We start from the raw sequence: 20,067 nt of genomic DNA, 5'->3' as shown, positions 1-20,067 counted from the left end.
TGTGTGTGTGTGTGTGTGTGTGTGTGTGTGTGTGTGTGTGTGGACCCACCTGCTCGTAATGACTAATTAAAACCCTATTCCAACTGAAAGAGCATCATTTTCATCTTTTTTAAAGGTGACACTTGCCTTTCACAACATTTCTGTGCTTTTTGAAACCAGTATGATTGTATCCAGTCAGAGTTCAGGGAGAAACAGAAAAGCAACATAAAGGCAACTGAACAAATGAGCGAGACTGATTTTTGAAAGTTTAATACTTTCATCTGAGTTTTTTCCCTGTGAAACTTCAAACAGGTTATTTAATCTATTCTGTTTCTCTCTCTGTCCCGCTCACCCTGCCTCTCTTTGCGCTCCGCACAAAAATGAAAAAGGGGAAAAAACTGAAGTATTGTCATGTGAGCTGAGATTAATTTTAGATTGCTCTGCTCTTCTGCTTTACCTTCAAAGGACCTCCATTACGTGGCAACAGATAAGGGAGAGCTGGTGTTAGCTGCTGTAGCCAAGAAGAAGGCTAATGAAATAGACGCGGAGGCACAAACATCAGCACCAGGTAAGAGAAATATTCAAGTAACATGAGACACAATAAAATGCACCAAAATCAACTTGCTGTTGGGTGATCATATTTATAACATCTCTTGCCTTATAATCGAAGTGTTCTTCAGTTTGTTTTAAAATTTTATAATATGTTTTAAGTGCATGTTTTTGCATAAATCCCTGAACACAGACTCACTGATCTGAAAGCAGAGGATAAGATACAGAAGACCTTTTTCAGGGTTCCCACGGGTCCTTGAAATCCTTGAAAGTTTGTGAATCTGGGGGGAAAAATTCAAGGCCCTGGGAAGTTTTTGAAAGTATACATAAATAGATACAGGTCATTGATAGTGCTTCAATCTATTTTATGCAAGACGTTTTCTGGAAAAAAAATCCATATTATTCCCTGTGTAGTGTAGGATAATATCATAAAATCTCTAGTCTTTTAAGCACATGTGCTAAACTGTTAACTTTAAATGCTTATGTTTTTATGCGAATGTTAATTTCATACCAAAATGCTTTTTTGCATAGTTGTGTTTGACACATGAAAACGTCTCAGGTTATGTATGTAACGGTTGTTCCCTGAGAAGGGAACAAGACGCTGCGTCTCCTTTGCCATATTTCCTGCGTCCCTGTAACGCCGTCTATGGCAATATTTCAGATAGCGATATACTTCCTGGCTCCCACATCACCCTGTCTTTGTCGTTTAGCCTCATCATTGGTTGAATTTGATATACACATTCAGACTTGCTTACCCCTGGAGGCGTCCTCAAAGTGTCACCGTAGTGACGCAGTGCGAGTTCCCTCGAAAGGGAACTGTAATAATGTATCTTAAAAGGTTACATGATGTAACCTTGCTCTCACTTGAAATGTGTCCCCATATTTAGTCCTTGAATTTGAGGGTATTGGACCTGGAAAGTCCTTGAAAGATCTTTGAATTTGAAGTTAACTAAGGTGCTTTTTGTACAAAATCATGTCGGCCAAACATTCAGTTCCACCCTCACCCTATAGGTCAGCTAAACATATAGTTTTGCTTTTTATTTTTATGTTTAAGAGCTCCTATGGTCCGATTCATGATTTTATATTTCCTTTGGTGTGAAAGTGTTTATTAGTACGTTAACGATATGCAAAAGGTACAAATCCTAAAGTAAACGTAAATCTCTTTTCTTGGACTACAACAAACACAGGATTGTAGGCAACAGTTTATTTCCTGAGCTTGTTGACGTAGATAAGACCAACTTTATCATAATTTCTCCCGCTTCAGACTCACAGCCTGTAAGTTAACTCCTGTTGGCAACCGAATCTTTCAAACATGGTAAGGAGCGTCACATTTCCGGCTGACGTCAGAGATATTCAGGCCAATCACAATGTGCAGATTAGCTGGCCAATCAAGGACACAGCGCTTTTCAAATGGATGAGTTTTGTACAAAATCAGTGCGTTTTAGGAAGACAGTATCTGGTGCTACAAAAATTTACGGTATGTGGAAAATAATGTGTTTTTTAACCATAAACCATGCAAACACATCATATTATACCAAATACACAAAATAAAAATAGGTGCACTTTAACACCATTGGTTGAATGCTTGTATGTGGGGAGGATCAAGGTGCTCAGGCAAAGAGAGCCACAGTGTTTACACTTATCAGATGATTCAGCACATTTATAGTTGTGCATATTAAGCTGGTATATGAAAAAAAACAATTTAGTATTAAAAATTGAACACTTCAGCTTCAAAGGCCGAACAAAACATTTTGGCTGTGTCACAAGAGAATTTCACCACTGTAGAATTTACTGTAACTTTGCGTTCGTAACACGCACACAGTTAATTTAATTTAGTCCTGCGAGTCTTACGATGTGACGTAAGGCGTGTGCGACTGAGACTGCGGCACCACTGGGGAAATTAAGAAAAGGCATTAGGTTTCATAATGTTTAATTCTATGATGTAATTATATTTTACTTTTTGAAGGGTTTTTGGGTGCCGCGTGAAGATCGAAAGTAGAGTTTGATTTATTGACATTGTTAATTGGCTGAATAGAAAGGGTTTAAAGTGCATTGACCTCAGCTCTGATATTGGGTTTCCTGACGCCCTATGTGTGTCTTGCGTCCTATTCATCATCAGTGTTCAAGGAACATGTTCGAGGCAGACATTTAAATGATTTAAAACAGTAAGAATAAACAGAAGCGAGAGGGAGGTGAGGGACGGACAGAAGTGGTTTGGCTAACAGGTGTACAGATGAGACAAGGGAGGTGTTTAGCTTCTAATAAGGGGGTGAAAACTTGAATGTGTGTGTGTGTGTTTCCAACCCTGTCTACCCATAAGCCTCTTAATTATGTCCTTGATGGTTTCCCTGCTCTCTCACCCCGAGCAGACCTCAACCTTGGAAGGAAGTGCTTAAGAGTGTGAATGTGAGAGGAACAGATGGGCAAAATAGTCTGTTTGGGGGCATTTTACCGGTGTTAATAGTTAATGTTTCAATTAGAAATCATTGCCTGAGATTTTTTATAACACAAGATGTGCTCTCTGCTCGCTTTTAGTTTTCAAGGCAATGACTTTGCAGGTGATGATATCATATGTGTGTTTGTATCATATGTCGGGATTATTGTGATTATTTTAAGGAAATTTTATATGGCAGTGCAGAAGATCATAAATGGGAAATGAGATCAGCAGGATTGTGCTGTGCCAGTCCGAAGCGAGTCTCACACTGTTAGACAGCCGTGACTCTGAAGGATACACACGCATAAGAAATTCAAAAGTGATTTAATATTCACAATTATATATTACTGTAGTTTTTGTAAATAAGAAACATCAACTTTAGCGGTATTGATCTGTTGTAGCTGTTTGTGTATCATTATGAACTGCATTAATGTTGAACCAACTTTAGTGTTTTAAACCACAATAATGATGAGGGTTGTCAAATTGATTTTAAAGAGTTATCGAATGAGTTTTGTTGATAAATTGAATATATATCACGCATAATTGCAAACTAGTGTATCTAAAAAAAGTCCTTATTAAAGTCCATTTTCTTATAATTTACTCACCACCATGTCATCCAATATGTTGATGTCTTTCTTTGTTCAGTAGAGCAGAAATTAAGCTTTTTTGAGGAAAATATTTCAGGATTTTTCTCATTTTAATGGACCCCAACACTTTACAGTTTTATGCAGTTTAAAATTGCCGTTTCAACACAGCTTCAAAGAACTCTAAACGATCCCAAACGAGGCATAAGGGCCTTATCTAGTGAAACGATTGTCATTTTTGGCACGAAACATAAAAAATATGCACTTTTAAACCACAACTTTTCATCTTCCTCTGTTCCTGTGACGAGCCAGCGCGACCTCATGTTATTGCGTAATGACGTCGAAAGGTCACGTGTTACATATATGAAACGCACATTTGCGGACCATTTTAAACTGACACAAAGGCATTATTAGTATCATTCGACATACAACAACGTTGGAATGATCCTCTGAGGTCGTGCTGGCGCGTCACAGGACTGGAGGAAGACAAGAAGTTGTGGTTTAAAAGTGCATATTTTGTATTTTTCTTGCCAAAAATGACAATCGTTTCGCTAGATAAGACCCTTATGCCTCGTTTGAGATCGTTTAGCCTACTTTGAATCTGCAATTTTAAACTCCATTAAAACTGTTAAGTATTGGGGTCCATTAAAGTCCATTGAAATTAGAAAAATCCTGGAATGTTTTCCTCAATAAACATAATTTCTTCTCGACTGAACAAAGAAAGACATCAACGTTTTGGATGACATGGTGGTGAGTAAATTATCTAGTAAATTATCTTTTTTTTTAAGAAAATGGACTAATCCTTTAAAGATTATTCAAAATATTTCAACCCTATATTACGAAATTGCGTGACTATTTCACGCATGGACCAGCGTAAAAACTGAAAATGTCACGCTTTGCCGCGTTTGAGCGTGAGCATGTCACGCTTTTCTGTTTGTGTCACTGTCACGTATTGGTTACTCAACTTTTTTGTCCTATTTTCAAACCATTGTCGCTTCGGTTTAGGGTTAGATTTGGTGCTTGTGTTATATGTCACTTTAAGTATTTGTCACTTTAAGTATTGGTTTATAAAAAAAAAGATACAAGACTTATTATTTTATATTTTCTAAACTTTACCCAATTGTCACCTGATGTTGGGGTTAGAGTTTGCTTAGGTAAGGATGTCATTTTATGTAAATTAAACCCTAAACCGAAGCGACAATGATAAGAAATTAGGACAAAAAGGTTGAGTAACCAATACGTGACAGTGACACAAACAGAAAAGCGTGACATGCTCACGCTCAAACGCGGCAAAGCGTGACATTTTCACGCTGGTCCATGCGTGAAATAGTCACGCAATTTCGTGATACTGGGTTGAAATATTTATGCTACATTAGCAGTTAAATTACTGAACAGAAATTATAAAAATGGTTTTAGAGATTGGTTGATTATTTATTTATTATTCAAGACACTATAAGCCTTTCACTCGTCTACAGTACACCAGAATTTATTTTCACATTTGTCAGTCTGTTTTAGAGGCCATACATACAGAATAGTGTTATAGTTCACACCAAGTCAATGGTCGGCTGTCGGGCAGGTTATAGGCCTCATTGTGCCAACCAATGGGCAAGAAAAATTAAAGTGACGAAAGCAAGCAAACTACGAAGTTGAGGGACCACAGAGAATAAAAAAAAATTGCTTCATAAGACATTACGAATATATTATGATTCGTCTGTGGTGAGCAAGATTTGTGTGAAAGTGGTATAAGCGAGTTAATGCTTTGTATCCCAAATGTCAATAGCTCTTCTAGTTTCCCGTTTTGAGTAATGAATACCGATTACTGCCATCTGCTGGAACGGAAAGTTCACGCAGGCGCAAAACAGATGTGCCACTGAGTCGACGCCATCACAAAACGGGACTCTAATTTAATTTTTTTACAGATTTTTTTCCATCGTTCCAAAATGCTTTCTTGTCCTTCCTAGCAGATTCTCTCTGTCTTGCTCGCTCTGTGTCTCTCTCTGTCTTTGCATTCTTCCATTGTTGCTTTGTTAAAACTGTGTTGGTGAGAGAGCCAATTGTAAAAGAGACTCTAGGAAGAGTGTATAAAACGGATCATCTTAAAGTTCACAAGACACACACAGCTGTGTGCTGTAGGGTGTTCACTAAGATCAAGTCTCACTTACAGTACAATCTGTTGTTATATGTAACCCTCTCTGTCTCTGTCTGGGAAAGCTGTGAATAAGTTGCCCATGTAATACGCATTCCTGTTACACGTTGTCATGTTATCTCTTTCTCATACAGAAAAGCTTCTACATTTCAAAGATTCTACATGTTTAATTGTTTCCCTCTGGGCTTGTGTGATTTTAGATGAAGGTCTGTCTACATATGAAGGCCATAGTGGGGTTAAACTACCACCAGCCAGGAGCGAAAAAGATGCATCTGCCCCAAAACACTCAAGGTGTGTGCGCGCGTGTGTTTGTGTGTTTCATTTTCTTACAGTGTCACTGTGTAGATTCAGAGTAAGTTGTTATCTTCATTACTTATTTCATTTCCTGTAATACAGGTCAGAGTAAGTGCTGTTAGTATCCTTGCTTAGTTCATCATATACAGTAAATATATCAGGGTTCCCACAGGTCCTTGAAATCCTTGAAAGTTTGTGAATCAGTGGGAAGAAATTCAAGGCCCTGGGAAGTTTTTGAAAATATACATACATAGATAGATACAGGTCATTTAAAGTGCTTGAATCTATTTTATGCAATAAGTTTTCTGAAAAAAAAATCAATATTATTCCCTGTGTAGTGTAGGATAATATCATAAAAATTCTAGACTTTTTAAGCACACATGCTAAACTGTTCGCTTTAAATGCTTATCTCTTCTGTATGCGAATGTTGAGTCATACCAAAATGCTTTTTTGCATAGTTGTGTTTGACACATGCAATACATCTCGGTTTATGTATGTAACCATTATTCCCTAAGAAGGGAACGAGACGCTGTGTCTCCCTTGCCATACTTTCTGTAATGCAGTCTTTGGCCATGTTTCAGATAGCGATATACTTCCTGACTCCCACATCAAACTGTCTTTGTTGTTAAGCCTCACCATTGGTTGAATTTGGTATACACATTCAGACGCACTTACCCCTGGAGGCGTCCCCAAAGTGTCACCGCAGTGACACAATGCGAGTTCCCACAAAAGGGAACTGTAACAATGTATCTTAAAAGGTAACAAAGGTGTCCCCACATTTAGTCCTTGAATTTGAGGGTATTGAACCTGGAAAGTCCTTGAAAGGTCCTTGAATTTGAAGTTAACTAAGGAGAACCCTGACCTATACAACTGAACATGCATGCACTCTAGTAATTATCATAAACTTTATTATCATAAACTAATTGTTTCAAAATGTTAGCATGATCTAAAACAATGCATAGATAAATTAAATTGTAATATATATATAAGTGGAACTAAACTCACTGTCAAATCAAAAGCGCTGCTCCTGTACTGCTGAGATGGTAGTGCATTGCATTAACAGCACAAAATGTTAACATCATCATCATCAACACTCTTAGAACGAATGTGTTAAAAACAACACATTAGTGTTGATTCTGGGACAACACACTAAATGCCTTGTCCCAGAATCCACCCATCTCTGTGTTATTATTGAAACACAAAATTACACATAATGTGTTAAAAACTTAACACAAAAAGATGTGTAAAAATTACCACATCCTTTCTAAGAGTGAAGGTTAAAAAATTGTATAAAAGCGTCAACCAAATGCATAAATGTAAATTAAAAAAATCCAATATAATCTTTGATTAAGCAAATGACAGTATGACCTTGACTCTAACACATATTTGCCTGTAGTTCACACCAATTTGACTAAAGCATCACAGTGAGAATGTGAATGTGAAGTGGATTTGTGTGTGTTACATGAGGATTGTTTTTATTGTCTTATCCTCTCTGTCCTTCCATTGCTGCTAACGTAGCTCCCATTGACTCTTTCTTTCGCTCCTAAGCTCACTCTGTCTTCATCAAATCCTTCTCTCCTCAGCCAGTTCTGAGCGGATGGCCCAAAGAGGATGGGCTGGGATTAAAGGCTTTTTAAAACATAAAATAAGAAGTTCTGGGTAATTTGGCAGTCTGAATCCCACTTTACAGGCCTATGCTGCTACTCGACCACGTGCGAGACGTCAGCGAGAGATGCTTCCACCCAGATAAATGTTAGCAGAGAGAGAGGAAATCCTCATCTAATTTTATCCCTTTTTGTTTGTTTTTTTATTCTATTTAGCCACACTAATCTGGTCTCCGATGAAGTTTTATTGTTTCTTATGCCGAGCCAATAAGGCTTAGAGACACTGAGTCAAGCTTTATTTCTGCATTGTGCTGGCAGAGAAAAAGAGATCGAGAGAAGGGGCACAATGACTTGGTAGCATCACCATCAGTACTAAATCCAGCACAGCACGTGGAGAGAGGCAAAGAGGGCGGATATCTGGAAACATCCCAACGGTTTTCTGTCTTATTCAAGACGCATCTGTTTACATACACATCCTTTAATTTATATCACACACACTCCACTCCTTTTAAACCCGGCTCTTGGGCTCTGAATCTGAGTGAATCAGTACATATGCATAGCCGTGTATTTGTTTGTTCAGTTAGTTGTTTGGTGTGGGCTGCACCCTGTAGGCCTGTTTTTCTCTTTTTCTCTCCATTCCTTGTAAGCACTGTGTATCACTAAAGGCAACAAAAATTGCTTCCGTCTCCATCGCCAGTCGCCGCCGAAAAACTTAATCGCTTAGCCCACAATGTGACTGATAACATTCACGGGTCTCTCTCGTTTCATTTAATGGTGCAGTGCATTGGTGCCAGTGATTTGTGTTTACGAATACCCATGAATCCCGGGAAAGGCCTAACTCCCACATACAGCCTCTTTTTGATGAGAGTTGGACTTGATGTGTGTTTGAAAGAGATCTGACTGCAGTAGTACACATTGATATACTGTATGGTGGTAATGCCTTACATACTGTATCCTTAAGGCGCAAGCGCATGTTTTGTTTTATGTATAAAATAAAGTAAACGATCTCTTATCCTGCAGTAGGAGTAGAGAAATGTCAACCGCAGAGACTCAAGATGACCTCTCGAACATCCTAACAAGTCATCACACCTGGCCTTGGATAAACTCAGGTGTGTATGTGTCACACATAGTGTTACATTTAGTGAATAATAATCTACTGAACTCATTGCACTTCATTGTCCTTCTCAATATATTGAATCAGGGTGTACAGCATGTTTTACAGTCATATCCTGTAAAACATTCTGAATATAATTTATAGTGAATGTGTGTTTTGCATAGACTCCAAATGCTATAGATAATTCTCTTATTAACACCCTTAGAGTAATATCTGCCCCTCTGTTTTGCCCTTTTAAAAATAGGTTCAAGTTGACTGCCTTTTTTCTGCTTGTATTGTACTTAGCTAATCATCCTAAAACACAAATGTTTTAGTCTTTTCTGGCCGCAGAATAATTAAACTTTTTTCCCCATACATATTTATTGGACAGTGCAGACTGTAGGCTATTACAGGCATTTACATCAGAATTTTAATACATGCATAATCCTGAATGCTAATAGCACCATCATAATGTAGCATGCAGATACCCTCCTCCAGTAAAGCTGCAGAGGATGCAGGGTTTTGATACTTGAACACTTCCACCCACACAAATACACACATATTTACACACACACACACACACACACACACACACACACACACACACACACACACACACACACACACACACACACACATATGTTGATAAACTAGCATGTGAATATTGAGCTAGTGGTACTCAAGGTTTGATCACCTGATACAGGTGTGGTGTAGTAGATCACACAGCTAGACTTTCTTAACTCTCAGAAATATTTCTCATTTGTGACGTTGTATGCATTCGTTTGTTTATTATTATTATTATTATTTTATTATTTTTATCTCTATAGAAATCAGTCTTGTTAACCAGGATACTCAGGTAATGTTTTACTTACATTTTGATTTACTTTTTTTGGTACAGCAATAGAGTACCTACTGTTGAGCTGTAGGCTATTGTATGTTTGTTTCGGCCGTAGTTTAATTTGTCAGTGCTGTTGATGATTTATTATTCTTTTCTTGTGACTTACAGGCCTCCGAGGGGAGTGGGAAACTCAAAGTTATTCATTTTGGTTTAGTTTGAATATTGAATAAATAATTGTAATTAATACATGATATTTAAAAATATTTTTTATATTAGAACATATTTTTCCCATCTAAGGATATGTCATTGAATGTGCTAACTAATCTTATTTTTAAATAAAAAGATTTTTGCTATTTCATTATTTTTCTGTCAACCCTTTATCTTGTTAACTGTTTGAGTCACGTTGCTTGTAAATAAATTCTGCCACATTATTTGGAAAAAAGGTTATAAAATCCTGTTTGTGGATTTGAGATGGAAAAGTGTATAAACCTGCTTTTCCGCAGTTATCCTTAGTGTGATAGTGACTGACACTTGAGCCACAATCAGATTGAATATCTCAGAGTGTGTGATTTAGTTTACAAGTGTTTATAAAATGGCTTTTTTATAAAAACCCAATGCCTAACTTTCATAGACGTAGGCCACAGAGGCCACACTAGCATAGTGGTCCTTGATCACAGGATCAACGGTACGGCTTGTATTGGGTTGTTGGCTTGGCTGGTTATATTCTCCACCTATTGGTGTATGAGATTACATGCAGAAAAAATGCAGAGGGGATACACAGCGCGTGTCTTTAAAGAGAAAGCTGATGTTTCCCCCACAGTCTTCATGCACAGCGGCCGTGTCAGAACTGTCGCCGGCCTGCTCGCCGAACTTAATCTGACAGCACCCAGCCTTCCATAATCCCTCACTGTATATCGTAATCTATTTACTCTGCATTCTAAAAGAGGATTTTCTAAAAAAAAGTACAGTTATATAAATATACATGTGTATGTATGTTTGTATGTATACATTTAAAAAAAAAATTGTGGGTATATATCACACACACACGCTGTGGGACAGATAATGAGTATATTATACTGGTTACCAAGTTCTACGTTTTTTATTTTTATGTCATCAGAAAAAACACAAATTACCTGGAATAAAGTCCTTACACACATGGATGTTTTCTTTAGTAAGGAGGGTCTTAAAATGAATGGAGCTTTCAACTAGCAAACATTTATAATGTAGTAACATTTATATGTTTAAATAAATAAACTGATTGTCTCAGTTTTTGTCAGCAATTTGTCTTTTTTTTATGAGCCTGGCCTCCAGTCATAGATTGTTTGCCAGTATTTCATACCGCTTTCAACAGATTACATTTAAGATTACAAACTTCTAATAACATGGGATTATTTCTCAGATCAGTTTTCTGTGAATGGCAATCTTGTAATCTTGTGTTAAATTAGGAAAGTGTTTTGGATGAAAAGATTTATGGTACATAATTGGGTCTGATGATGAGTATTATATAGCTTCCTGGAAGTTAAAAATAAAAAAGCTTTCATGGTCTGTTCTTTAACTCGGTTACTCAAGACTGAATTTTGCATAGGCTACTACTTTTTACATTTACAAATTTTTCAGTCTCTTTTCTCCTGTCAAATGCTACGATCTACTGCTTTGATGAAGATTTGTTCCTTATGATAGGTTTCCCAAAGAATCAAGGGTCGTCTTGACTTTTAATTTAACCAGCTGTTAAACACCACCACATTAAATCGACACAAAGACAGCTATTGACGTTAATAGTTAATTATGGTTATACAAGCAGAGGGCAAACTGGTTTTCTGTAGTGCCGGTGTCTGCAGGTAAACTGTTCTAAAGAGAACGCGAAAGGCCTCAGGCTGTTTCAGACGCTAGGATGATGTCACAGTCTGGTCACCTGAAATGAGAAAAATCAACTCGACCAATTGCTTTCGCCTCAGTAATAACCGTTCTTATTTTAATTGCATTTATTATGATCGTAAAATAGAAAGTAATGGGTATCTAGTAATTCATCAGTTTGCAGCCTGTTATCAATTTAAACACATACCCAGGTCTGTTAAATACTTTTCATTGATTGAAAAATGTTCCATTGGTGTTATTTTTCTGTAAACCGCACACCTACCCTGCCAAATGTCTTAAAATAACCACCAGAGCAATGTTTTTGGTAACCGTATAAGCGGAATAATTGGCTCTGCTGTTTTGATTTATTGAAAAATAATACCGCTTTGCGTCGTGCCGCACTGCCATCTTGGGAGTGCATTATTTTCGAATAATTCAACGGCCCGTCGTCAATTATTCCTTACATATTTTGCATATAAATGCATATGTTTTATGTTAATACTTTGCAATCAGGATCTCATACATTAAGATTAATTAATGCAGTAGCGTGAACTAACAATAAGAAACATACAGGATTTATGAATCTCTATTAAAACTATTATTCATTGTTTGTTCATGTTAACTGTGCATTAGCTAATGTGAACAAATATACGTTTAATTAAAGTATTTGTAAATTTACTTGTATCAATGAATAAATTTTAGTTATTGATACAAGTAAATACAAATAATAAAAAAAATTAAAAGTTTTGTAAGATAGCTACGATCCTAAATTGTGTATGGTCAGCTCGAGTCAAAGATAATGATACAGTATACACCAAGTGTCCATCCTGACACTTCATCATAATGTCATGTTCCTAAAACCCCATCATCAATACTGTAGCAATAAATCCCTCTGCTGGTTTTCCCAACCTCAGCGTTTCTGAATCTCGGAGAGGACCAGAGTCAGCAACTGGCCATCTCTGTAAACCACACGTTCTTTTTCCCATTAATGCGTTTGGCCGGTAATCTCTGTAACAGTTTTCACATGTAATAAAATGGTGTCAATTGTGGACGACCTCTCCAACTCAGCTGACATTTGGACATATGAGCATATTAGTAAAGCAGGAGTGGATTGCCTTGTACAGCAAAATGAAAGCAATCTACATAATTTGGAAGGGAAAGTCTATTTCATGGACATTTCAAAATTTCAAACCCAGCAGCTTTAACAGTTTGCTTTCGTTTTGGGTAAATGATTTATACATTTGAATGATTTCGTATTTTATTATTACATAAAACGACCATTTGTTGTGTGTAAAATAATACAAAGTATTTTATTTCCATGTTTATTTTGATTAGACTTACTGATTAATATCGGCAGAGTAAATAAGGATTTAATTTCCTGAAATTCCTGAAATAATTTTATCAATTTCGATTTAAAATATTTTATTGTTCACGTGGAGGAAACAACTGCTTAAAATGCACATGACTGAATTTGAAAATCAATTTTTAAAAATAATATCACTTTTCCTACAGAAATCTGTTCCAAGGAATTACTTAAGAGATTACTTATCTCTTAAAAACACACTTGAATCAAGTAGTTTCACACGATAATGGGTTATTTTACACTTTGCAAATAAAGCTAACCCTATACAAAATCCCAAATTTCGTTCCCCCTTAAACGTGTAAAATCTCGGCACAAATGTTTCTTGTTAATAGACAACACTCATCACTGTGAAATAAATTATAAACTATGAATTTGCGATCTGATGTCAGTTTCATCTGGAACGTTTTTTAATTTCAGAGTTCTCTGACTCTTTTCCCTCGGGCATAAGCAGGTGCTCCACGCGAGGGCGTGTCCGAGCACCTCAAATTATTCCCTAGTAAGACAGGACGCAAATGTTTGTTTGATGCAAATTGTACAAATCCATTAATGTTGATGTATAGTGTCGCTAAGCTGCGGTTGCGTCTCAATGCGAGTGTAGTTAAACAAATATACCCAATGTTCTCATGAGCGAGGTGTTGATTCAGCTGCTGGGCCAACATATCAATAATTATCCCACAAAAACAATGAAGATGATTAAAGTCGTGCGAAGGGGTTATTATTTTCGTAATAGGAATATGCTTTTGACAATATAGATAACGCAGTTTGTTTGAATTAACCAAAATCCTACGTAGGCTATAAAAAAAATAATTAAATTAACATTATGCACTCCGTCCATGTGCACAAACATGAAACATAGGCTACTGAAATACATTTATTTGAATGTGTTCCTGTATGTTTATTAAATTAAATATCGTACTTAAAACGTATTTGAAGTAAAAAAAAAATGATACAAGCCGTGTGCAGCATTAACATCAAGCAGAGAATAAACTATTTACCTGCACACATTCTTCCTATACGCTGCGTAATAAGCAAAAAGAAAACTTTCCCTGTTTGAACACGTTCATCTAAACAAGCCTTGCCGAGCCCTTGTTTTTTTTCAGCTATTTCTTTAATGGACCAGTGCCTGACGGCTGCCTCCCTCCCGCTTTTGACCCATTAACCTAGACCCACCCACGTCATTACCGCATCAGAAGAGGCGAGATGGCTCCGGGTTATTTCGGCGAAACGCTCTCGTGCTCCACAGCGCTCGCAGATTCTGCTGGGAAGCAATTATCATGCGTGCATTCAATTACGACCCGATCAAATGCGCTAATACATATTTAAGAAATTTTGCGGTGCCATGGCCCTTAACAGTTTGCACAACACGCGATTATACGTTTCAAAAGACCAACAGAAATGGATTTAAGTATACGATTTGACTGTTTAATCAGTTTGCCTCTCTGTAAATTTACAACATTCATATTTATGACAACTGCTTAGTTAGGAGGAACTAAATATAGCAATTTTAACATAAAAACGAGCCGATTTAAAAATCTCTCTTCACATTTTAACGCAGATAGAATTAAATCATTTGATTGGTTTTGGAGATTAATGAAGAGATTTGTTATTCTCGATGCACAGTTTAGACAAATTAACAGATAACCTTTTAAAAAACAAGCTTCATAATTAAGAAATTATATATTTTTCATAATATCTATACGTTGAAAACATTTGCAACAAATTAATAAAATTTGTGAAGAAAAATAGACATAGCCCAGTCAGAAGTCATGTGAAAAATTGGTAAGTTAACTTTATTACGGACATGAAAGTGATGAACTGCGCCTGCATACATTCAGCATTTCACTGGTATTTGGGGTGTTTTCCTTAAAATCACATTTTCTCATCCATATGATCCTTTATCGATTAGAGCAAGTAAGTCAAGTGCTGTTAAATGCATCCAACAATTTTAATCATGCCGTGTCTCATCTCATAAAATTCTTCCAATGCTAGTTTACCTAATGGAATATCATGGCCAAATATCGCCCAAATGTCCGAAGCATAATTTCATTTTCCCTTTTTTTTTCCAAAATTTGATTATATTTTTTTCCACACGTGTTCTTATTATAAAAATCCAGATTTTTTTTCAGGGTAACAAAACTGGGTTTTTGCAGAATAACAAATAAGTCCCGCCAATTTCTTTATCTTTGGATTATTTGGGAAAAGATTTACATAAAGTCGTTCAAAGTCTTATTAAACCATTTGAAATCCAGCAACACAACTAAATATGGTCAATGCAACTGACCCAAATACATATGTACACAATTCAGCTCGGTTAAGCTGACTAGAATCTGTCATCCTAAAAAATAACCATATTTAGAAAACGAAACAACTGTACAGAGTTTGAGAGGTGGATGTAAAACGGTCGCTGAACTTTCAGTGTCCCGTGTTGAAAAACAACAATCCAGATCAGGCAAAAGAGTGGAGCGACTTAGTACCAGAGAGCCCTGTGTCGTGGAGTAAATCTAATAGTCTTTTCGGTGACAATTGGGGAAAACTAGCTTTCATTTCCCTCCATAACTTTTCCTCTTTTTTTTCTCTCAATAAAGGGGGCTCACTTTAAAAATGTGACGAATGTCTAACTATTGTTAAAATCTGAAAGTCCTTATATTTTTTTTCTGCTTAAACTCAGCACACTATTAAAACTGAGAGATGGTAAAAATGAAGGGCATTAAAAAATAAATCAGATCACAAAACTTGGAACCTCCAGGATGCTTGGTCTTTGTAGTCCAAACAGTCTGTAGTGTTGAAGTTGAGCTTCCAGGAGGAGGCTGTTTGGTCCTTGTAATCCAGGCAGTCAGAAGAATTAAATGCCAGGCCAGTGCCACTGTAGGCCTGGTGGTGATGGTGATGATGACCTGAAGATTGACTGATGTGGTGATGGGGGTGTGTGGGCATGGGTGAGGCTGTCATGGGGCTGAGCTGATGAGGGTGGTGGTGAGAGTGCATGGGGGCTAGATATGAGCCACAGTCCACTCCGCTAAAGTAGGAACCGGAAGGAGTCGGGTAGCCCTGACTGTAGCCGGTGGTCTGGTTGTAGGGCATGGGGTAGGAGGAGCTGGCCGTGCCTGAGACGGAACGCTGCATGCAGGAGGCATTTGAGGGAGCGACAGGCTCCGGCAAGGTAACAGACGGGGGTACGGAGCCTGGAGAAATAGCAGGACTCCAGATTGAAGAGACAGTACTGATAGAGGTAGAGGTGCTGCTAATGCCTGCATTATTGGTGGAGGAAGAGGAGGAGGAGGAAGAGCCAGCACTGGAGACTGCAGGAGGGGTGAACTGGCCGCTGCTCTCCGAGCCTGTGCTCTCCCGGGTGGGTGAGGATTTCTTCTTTGCAGGTCGAGCCTTAGTACTGCTGCCACTCTGCTGCTGCTGACGACACTTTGCACGCCTGTTCTTAAACCACACCTGCAAATACAAACATGCTTAAAATATGCTTTGAAATGTTTGAATAAAATATTCCTATTAAACTACACATTTAAAAACAGAGCCATAATATACAAAAGCACATGAGTCCATTACGCTCAAAGCGCACACATACACAGCTCCATTAAATGATTACCGAAACCTTCCGTGCATGTCTGAAGGACACATTGGAAAGCCATTGTGCAATATCAGAGTGGAAAATAGCTAGTTATTAGCAGTTCCTGGCGTTAATTTGCATGCAGGTCCTTTCTGCTTTACTGTGTGGATCTAATTTCAGTGCTTGTAGACGGCTGGGTGATAGCAGCCTATTGAGTTTCCTCGTAGAGATGGTAATTTAATAGTGGAAGGAGGGTCTGACCGTGTAATGTGTTTTGTTTCACATGCTTATTAAGAGGAAATAAAATTGCTTGGGAAATTGATGGAGGGTTGCTCCTTTAGGCCTCAGGTCACCTCAGCAAAGTATTATTTGCATGAAAGATCCACAGTGAACTGTGGGAATTCTATATTTCCTGAATGTTTACTTCACTCACTAAGGTGTGCCTTTAGGTAAACTTTTCATCCTAAAGACCCTCTTAGAAATATCTATGTGCCTTAATATCTTTGTCTTAGTAGGCTAAATAGTAAAAGCAGTATTCATTGCATTTGCCAACAAATGCCCTAAACACTAGAGAATACAAAATTGTAACAGAGCAAATATGAGTTAAACTCTTTCCATCAAAAATATAATCCCTTCACACTGCATAATTCAAACATGCGTCACTGTAAACGCAGACAGAAACAATTAACCCTTGTTTTGCGATGGTCGTACAACTAGTTTGGCAAACAATTAAATAAATACATACTTAACAGTCTATAGTTACAATAATTGCAATAATTAAAACAATACGAACTTTTGGGAAAACAGTAGGGGGAGCAGCTGAGCATAATGCCCTATAATTTATGCATTTTGAAAATTACACTAACAAATCAGCTTAAGTAACTGTTTTGTTAGTGTAAATGGCATTGCACTGGCATTGGGGTTACACGTACCTGAACCTTGCACTGGCATTGGGGTTACACGTACCTGAACCCTGGACTCAGGAAGGTTGATCTTCAGAGCCACCTCCTCTCTCATAAATATGTCCGGATAACGAGTTTTGGCAAATAGCGCTTCAAGAATATCAAGCTGTGAGCGGGTAAATGTTGTTCTCTCCCGCCGCTGCTTTCTGGGCGTTGCTGCAGAAAATAAACAATACATAAAATTAAGCTTACACACATTTACGAAAAAAATTGAAGGCCTGACAAAAAATATTTTTGTACATGAAATTCAGGATATTATCAAAGACTATTTTCAGAAATGAAAATAATTATTTCACGTAAAGCAAAACGGTTCCAAGTAAATATGGAGCTTTTTTGTGGATTATTCTTTCTCTTGTAAAATTATGGCGCAATAATCTATGCCCAGTATGTTGTGCCAAACAATGTTTCATAAACGTCAAATGCATTAACTACAAACTCGTTTTGCAAACGTTTACTATAGCCTACCTAACATAAAACATTCGACGTATTTCAGGCTCACATGTAATGTACGTACCTGGATATCCGACGGATGGGTGCAAGAGGTCCATGGCTGCACCGCTCAGCCCCAGGCCGTTCATGGCGTAGGGGGGCTGTTTGAGGTATGACATCATGCTAGAGGCAGTCACGGGTCCCCCCAGATCTTGCCAATAGTTCGATTTCCCCCGATGTTGCAGTTTGCCGAAGGACTGACCCAAATTAAGTAACTGCAATACGAATGAAATACAGTAGGAAATTAAAAAAATGAAAGCTGTGAAAGTAAATTAAATTGACCATTAACCGGTGGGAAGGTTTAGAACATTTTATTTAATTATTAAATGATCTGCCAGTTCTGGACTGGCAGATAATTTTGCGAGTTTAAAACAAAGAAACCACTTTTAAAATGTAGTTAATTTATTATTAGGTTTTTAAAAATAATAATAAAATAATAAGAGAAACAAGAAGTTAAAAACACAAATAGTTTAAAAAACAAAAGCAAAAAAAAAAAAAAAAAACATAAGAACGAGCGTGGAAGTTATTTTTCAGTTAAAATCATGTTTCAATAGAGCCCTAAACATTTTTACTGTAACTTATGTTGATTTTTGGATTAGCCATCCTATTTTTATACTTGGATTTTGAACTTTCCATCCCATCTTTTAAATAATTCCAGAAGGGTAAGACTGATAACTTAATTATTTCTAACCCTAATCACGTCCGTGTTTTAACTATTAATGCAAACCCCAACATGTTTTAAACGTATTTAACCTATTTTTCATAATATTTATAAAGATTTCACAATATCTGATTTTTCTACCAGAAAAATATCAAAACAAATATAGCCATACAATAAAATTTAGAAGCAGCTGTTTAGCTGCTTTTGACAAAGCACTGATTTTAAATATTAATTACGCAGAAGCGTATCTGGCTTATGACTAAATCTATGCGGTTTACTGAAAGAACTTGCAGGCCTAATGAACATAATTTTCTAACTGAACTTGTGTAAAAACTTGCATGCTTATTTAATGAAATTTAACAAAATCCTTTCTTTTAAATTGACGTGAAAATATTTAAAAGTGTTTACAAGGGTAAAATATTAAAGTAGGCCTATACAAATATATTTACAGTGTATTTAAGCTACTGTTTGATTAATTTAAATCCTTGAATGTATTTGAACAAGTATTAGTTTTGGTCACTTTAACCAAATTTAAGAGCTTGTTAGCGAGCGGAAATAAATATGGATGGGCCCCATGCTGAGAGAACCGAACCAGAGTTCTGTGTATTCCAATCCACTGCTTGCTTATTCTCTTCTCTGTAAAGACCATTTACAAAGAATACATCTACGTGCAAATTAACTCAATTACAATGTAGATTAGACCTCTGGGCAAAACACCTTCATTTCTTGGGCTTATCATCAAAATAAATTAACAAAAACCACAATACGCCTCTGCAATTACTATCCGAGCGAGTTATTTTGAACTGCCGTGACGAAATGATGTTTTTAAAACTAACTCTCATGTTGCCTCAGACATTTGAATCTGTTTAAAATTATTTTTATAAAGCGACTTTTAAGCGACAGCTAGTTGTTTACTGCGTTGCCTGCATAACAGACGTGCGGAGAATGGATCAACATAACTTGTAAAAACTTCTGTCAGCCAAATTATTAGAAAACAAATATCAAAGTAACTGATCTAATATAATGTTGGATCAACATTACTAAAACATAAAATTCACATATAAATATCCGTCCGTCTTTTCGCGAAATGAATGTTGTAAAAATTATATTCATTTCGCAAAAAGACGGACAATAAAACATAACGACAAAGTTATAAAAAAGCCGCATTTGTCTTACCTTTTTTCAAAACCCCCAATCCTCCTCTTCCTGAAATTTGCCGATAAAATATCCAAGAGTGGAAGAGTTCAGGAAGGCGGTTCGAAAGCGGAACCTCACGCCAAATAAACAATGTCTAAAACTCTCATCAAAACTACAGATTTACGGCAATGTCGATATGGCGCGCGTGCCTTACATTAGCTGGACTTTTTGTTGCGTATTCAGAGTGTGTTTGTAGTGTTTGAAAGCAAATACATCAAACTCATCTGCTTTGGCTTGCTTGCTCGTTCGTGTCTGTCACTAGTTTAAGGTGATTGCTAATGTAGACGGATGGAGATTGATCACCTACTCCTAACCCTGCCTCTCTAAGAGCATAGGACACCTGCAGATCCGCCCACTCCAACCAATCGCCGTAGCTCATATTTTTGATTGACAACTGGAACAACCAATCGACGGGTAAAACATCCACGGAGCCCTACCCTGTGCCGACCACATACATCAAG

General features: G+C 37.2%; 2 protein-coding genes across 4 annotated transcripts in view; one reads left to right on the top strand and one right to left on the bottom strand.

The window, feature by feature from the left end:
* wdpcp (WD repeat containing planar cell polarity effector) overlaps positions 1 to 10,788 on the top strand; it is a 71,250-nt gene extending 60,462 nt beyond the window's left edge. For 2 of the 3 annotated variants that reach the window (XM_055172485.2, XM_055172483.2), the window contains 5 exons: positions 445 to 547; positions 5,893 to 5,983; positions 8,611 to 8,699; positions 9,511 to 9,539; positions 9,690 to 10,788. In XM_055172485.2, the coding sequence (XP_055028460.2) occupies positions 445 to 547; positions 5,893 to 5,983; positions 8,611 to 8,699; positions 9,511 to 9,539; positions 9,690 to 9,740 (363 nt within the window). In that variant the 3' untranslated portion in view covers positions 9,741 to 10,788. The remainder of the gene's footprint in view (positions 1 to 444; positions 548 to 5,892; positions 5,984 to 8,610; positions 8,700 to 9,510; positions 9,540 to 9,689) is intronic. The other variant, XM_055172484.2, reaches the window with a different exon arrangement.
* A 3,714-nt stretch (positions 10,789 to 14,502) lies between these two features.
* otx1 (orthodenticle homeobox 1) lies at positions 14,503 to 19,914 on the bottom strand. The gene is made up of 4 exons (XM_073869423.1): positions 19,586 to 19,914; positions 17,774 to 17,963; positions 17,264 to 17,415; positions 14,503 to 16,182 (listed from the first exon to the last, which is right to left on the bottom strand). Exons 2-4 carry the CDS (start codon positions 17,868 to 17,870, stop codon positions 15,463 to 15,465), a joined length of 969 nt encoding a protein of 322 aa, XP_073725524.1. The 5' UTR covers positions 17,871 to 17,963; positions 19,586 to 19,914; the 3' UTR covers positions 14,503 to 15,462.
* Between the last annotated feature and the right edge of the window lie 153 nt (positions 19,915 to 20,067).

The sequence above is a fragment of the Misgurnus anguillicaudatus genome, chromosome 7, assembly GCF_027580225.2.
Source record: "Misgurnus anguillicaudatus chromosome 7, ASM2758022v2, whole genome shotgun sequence".
Lineage (NCBI taxonomy): Eukaryota > Metazoa > Chordata > Actinopteri > Cypriniformes > Cobitidae > Misgurnus > Misgurnus anguillicaudatus.
The sequence above is the reverse complement of the archived record's forward strand: the minus strand, read 5'-3'. Positions and strand labels throughout refer to the sequence as shown.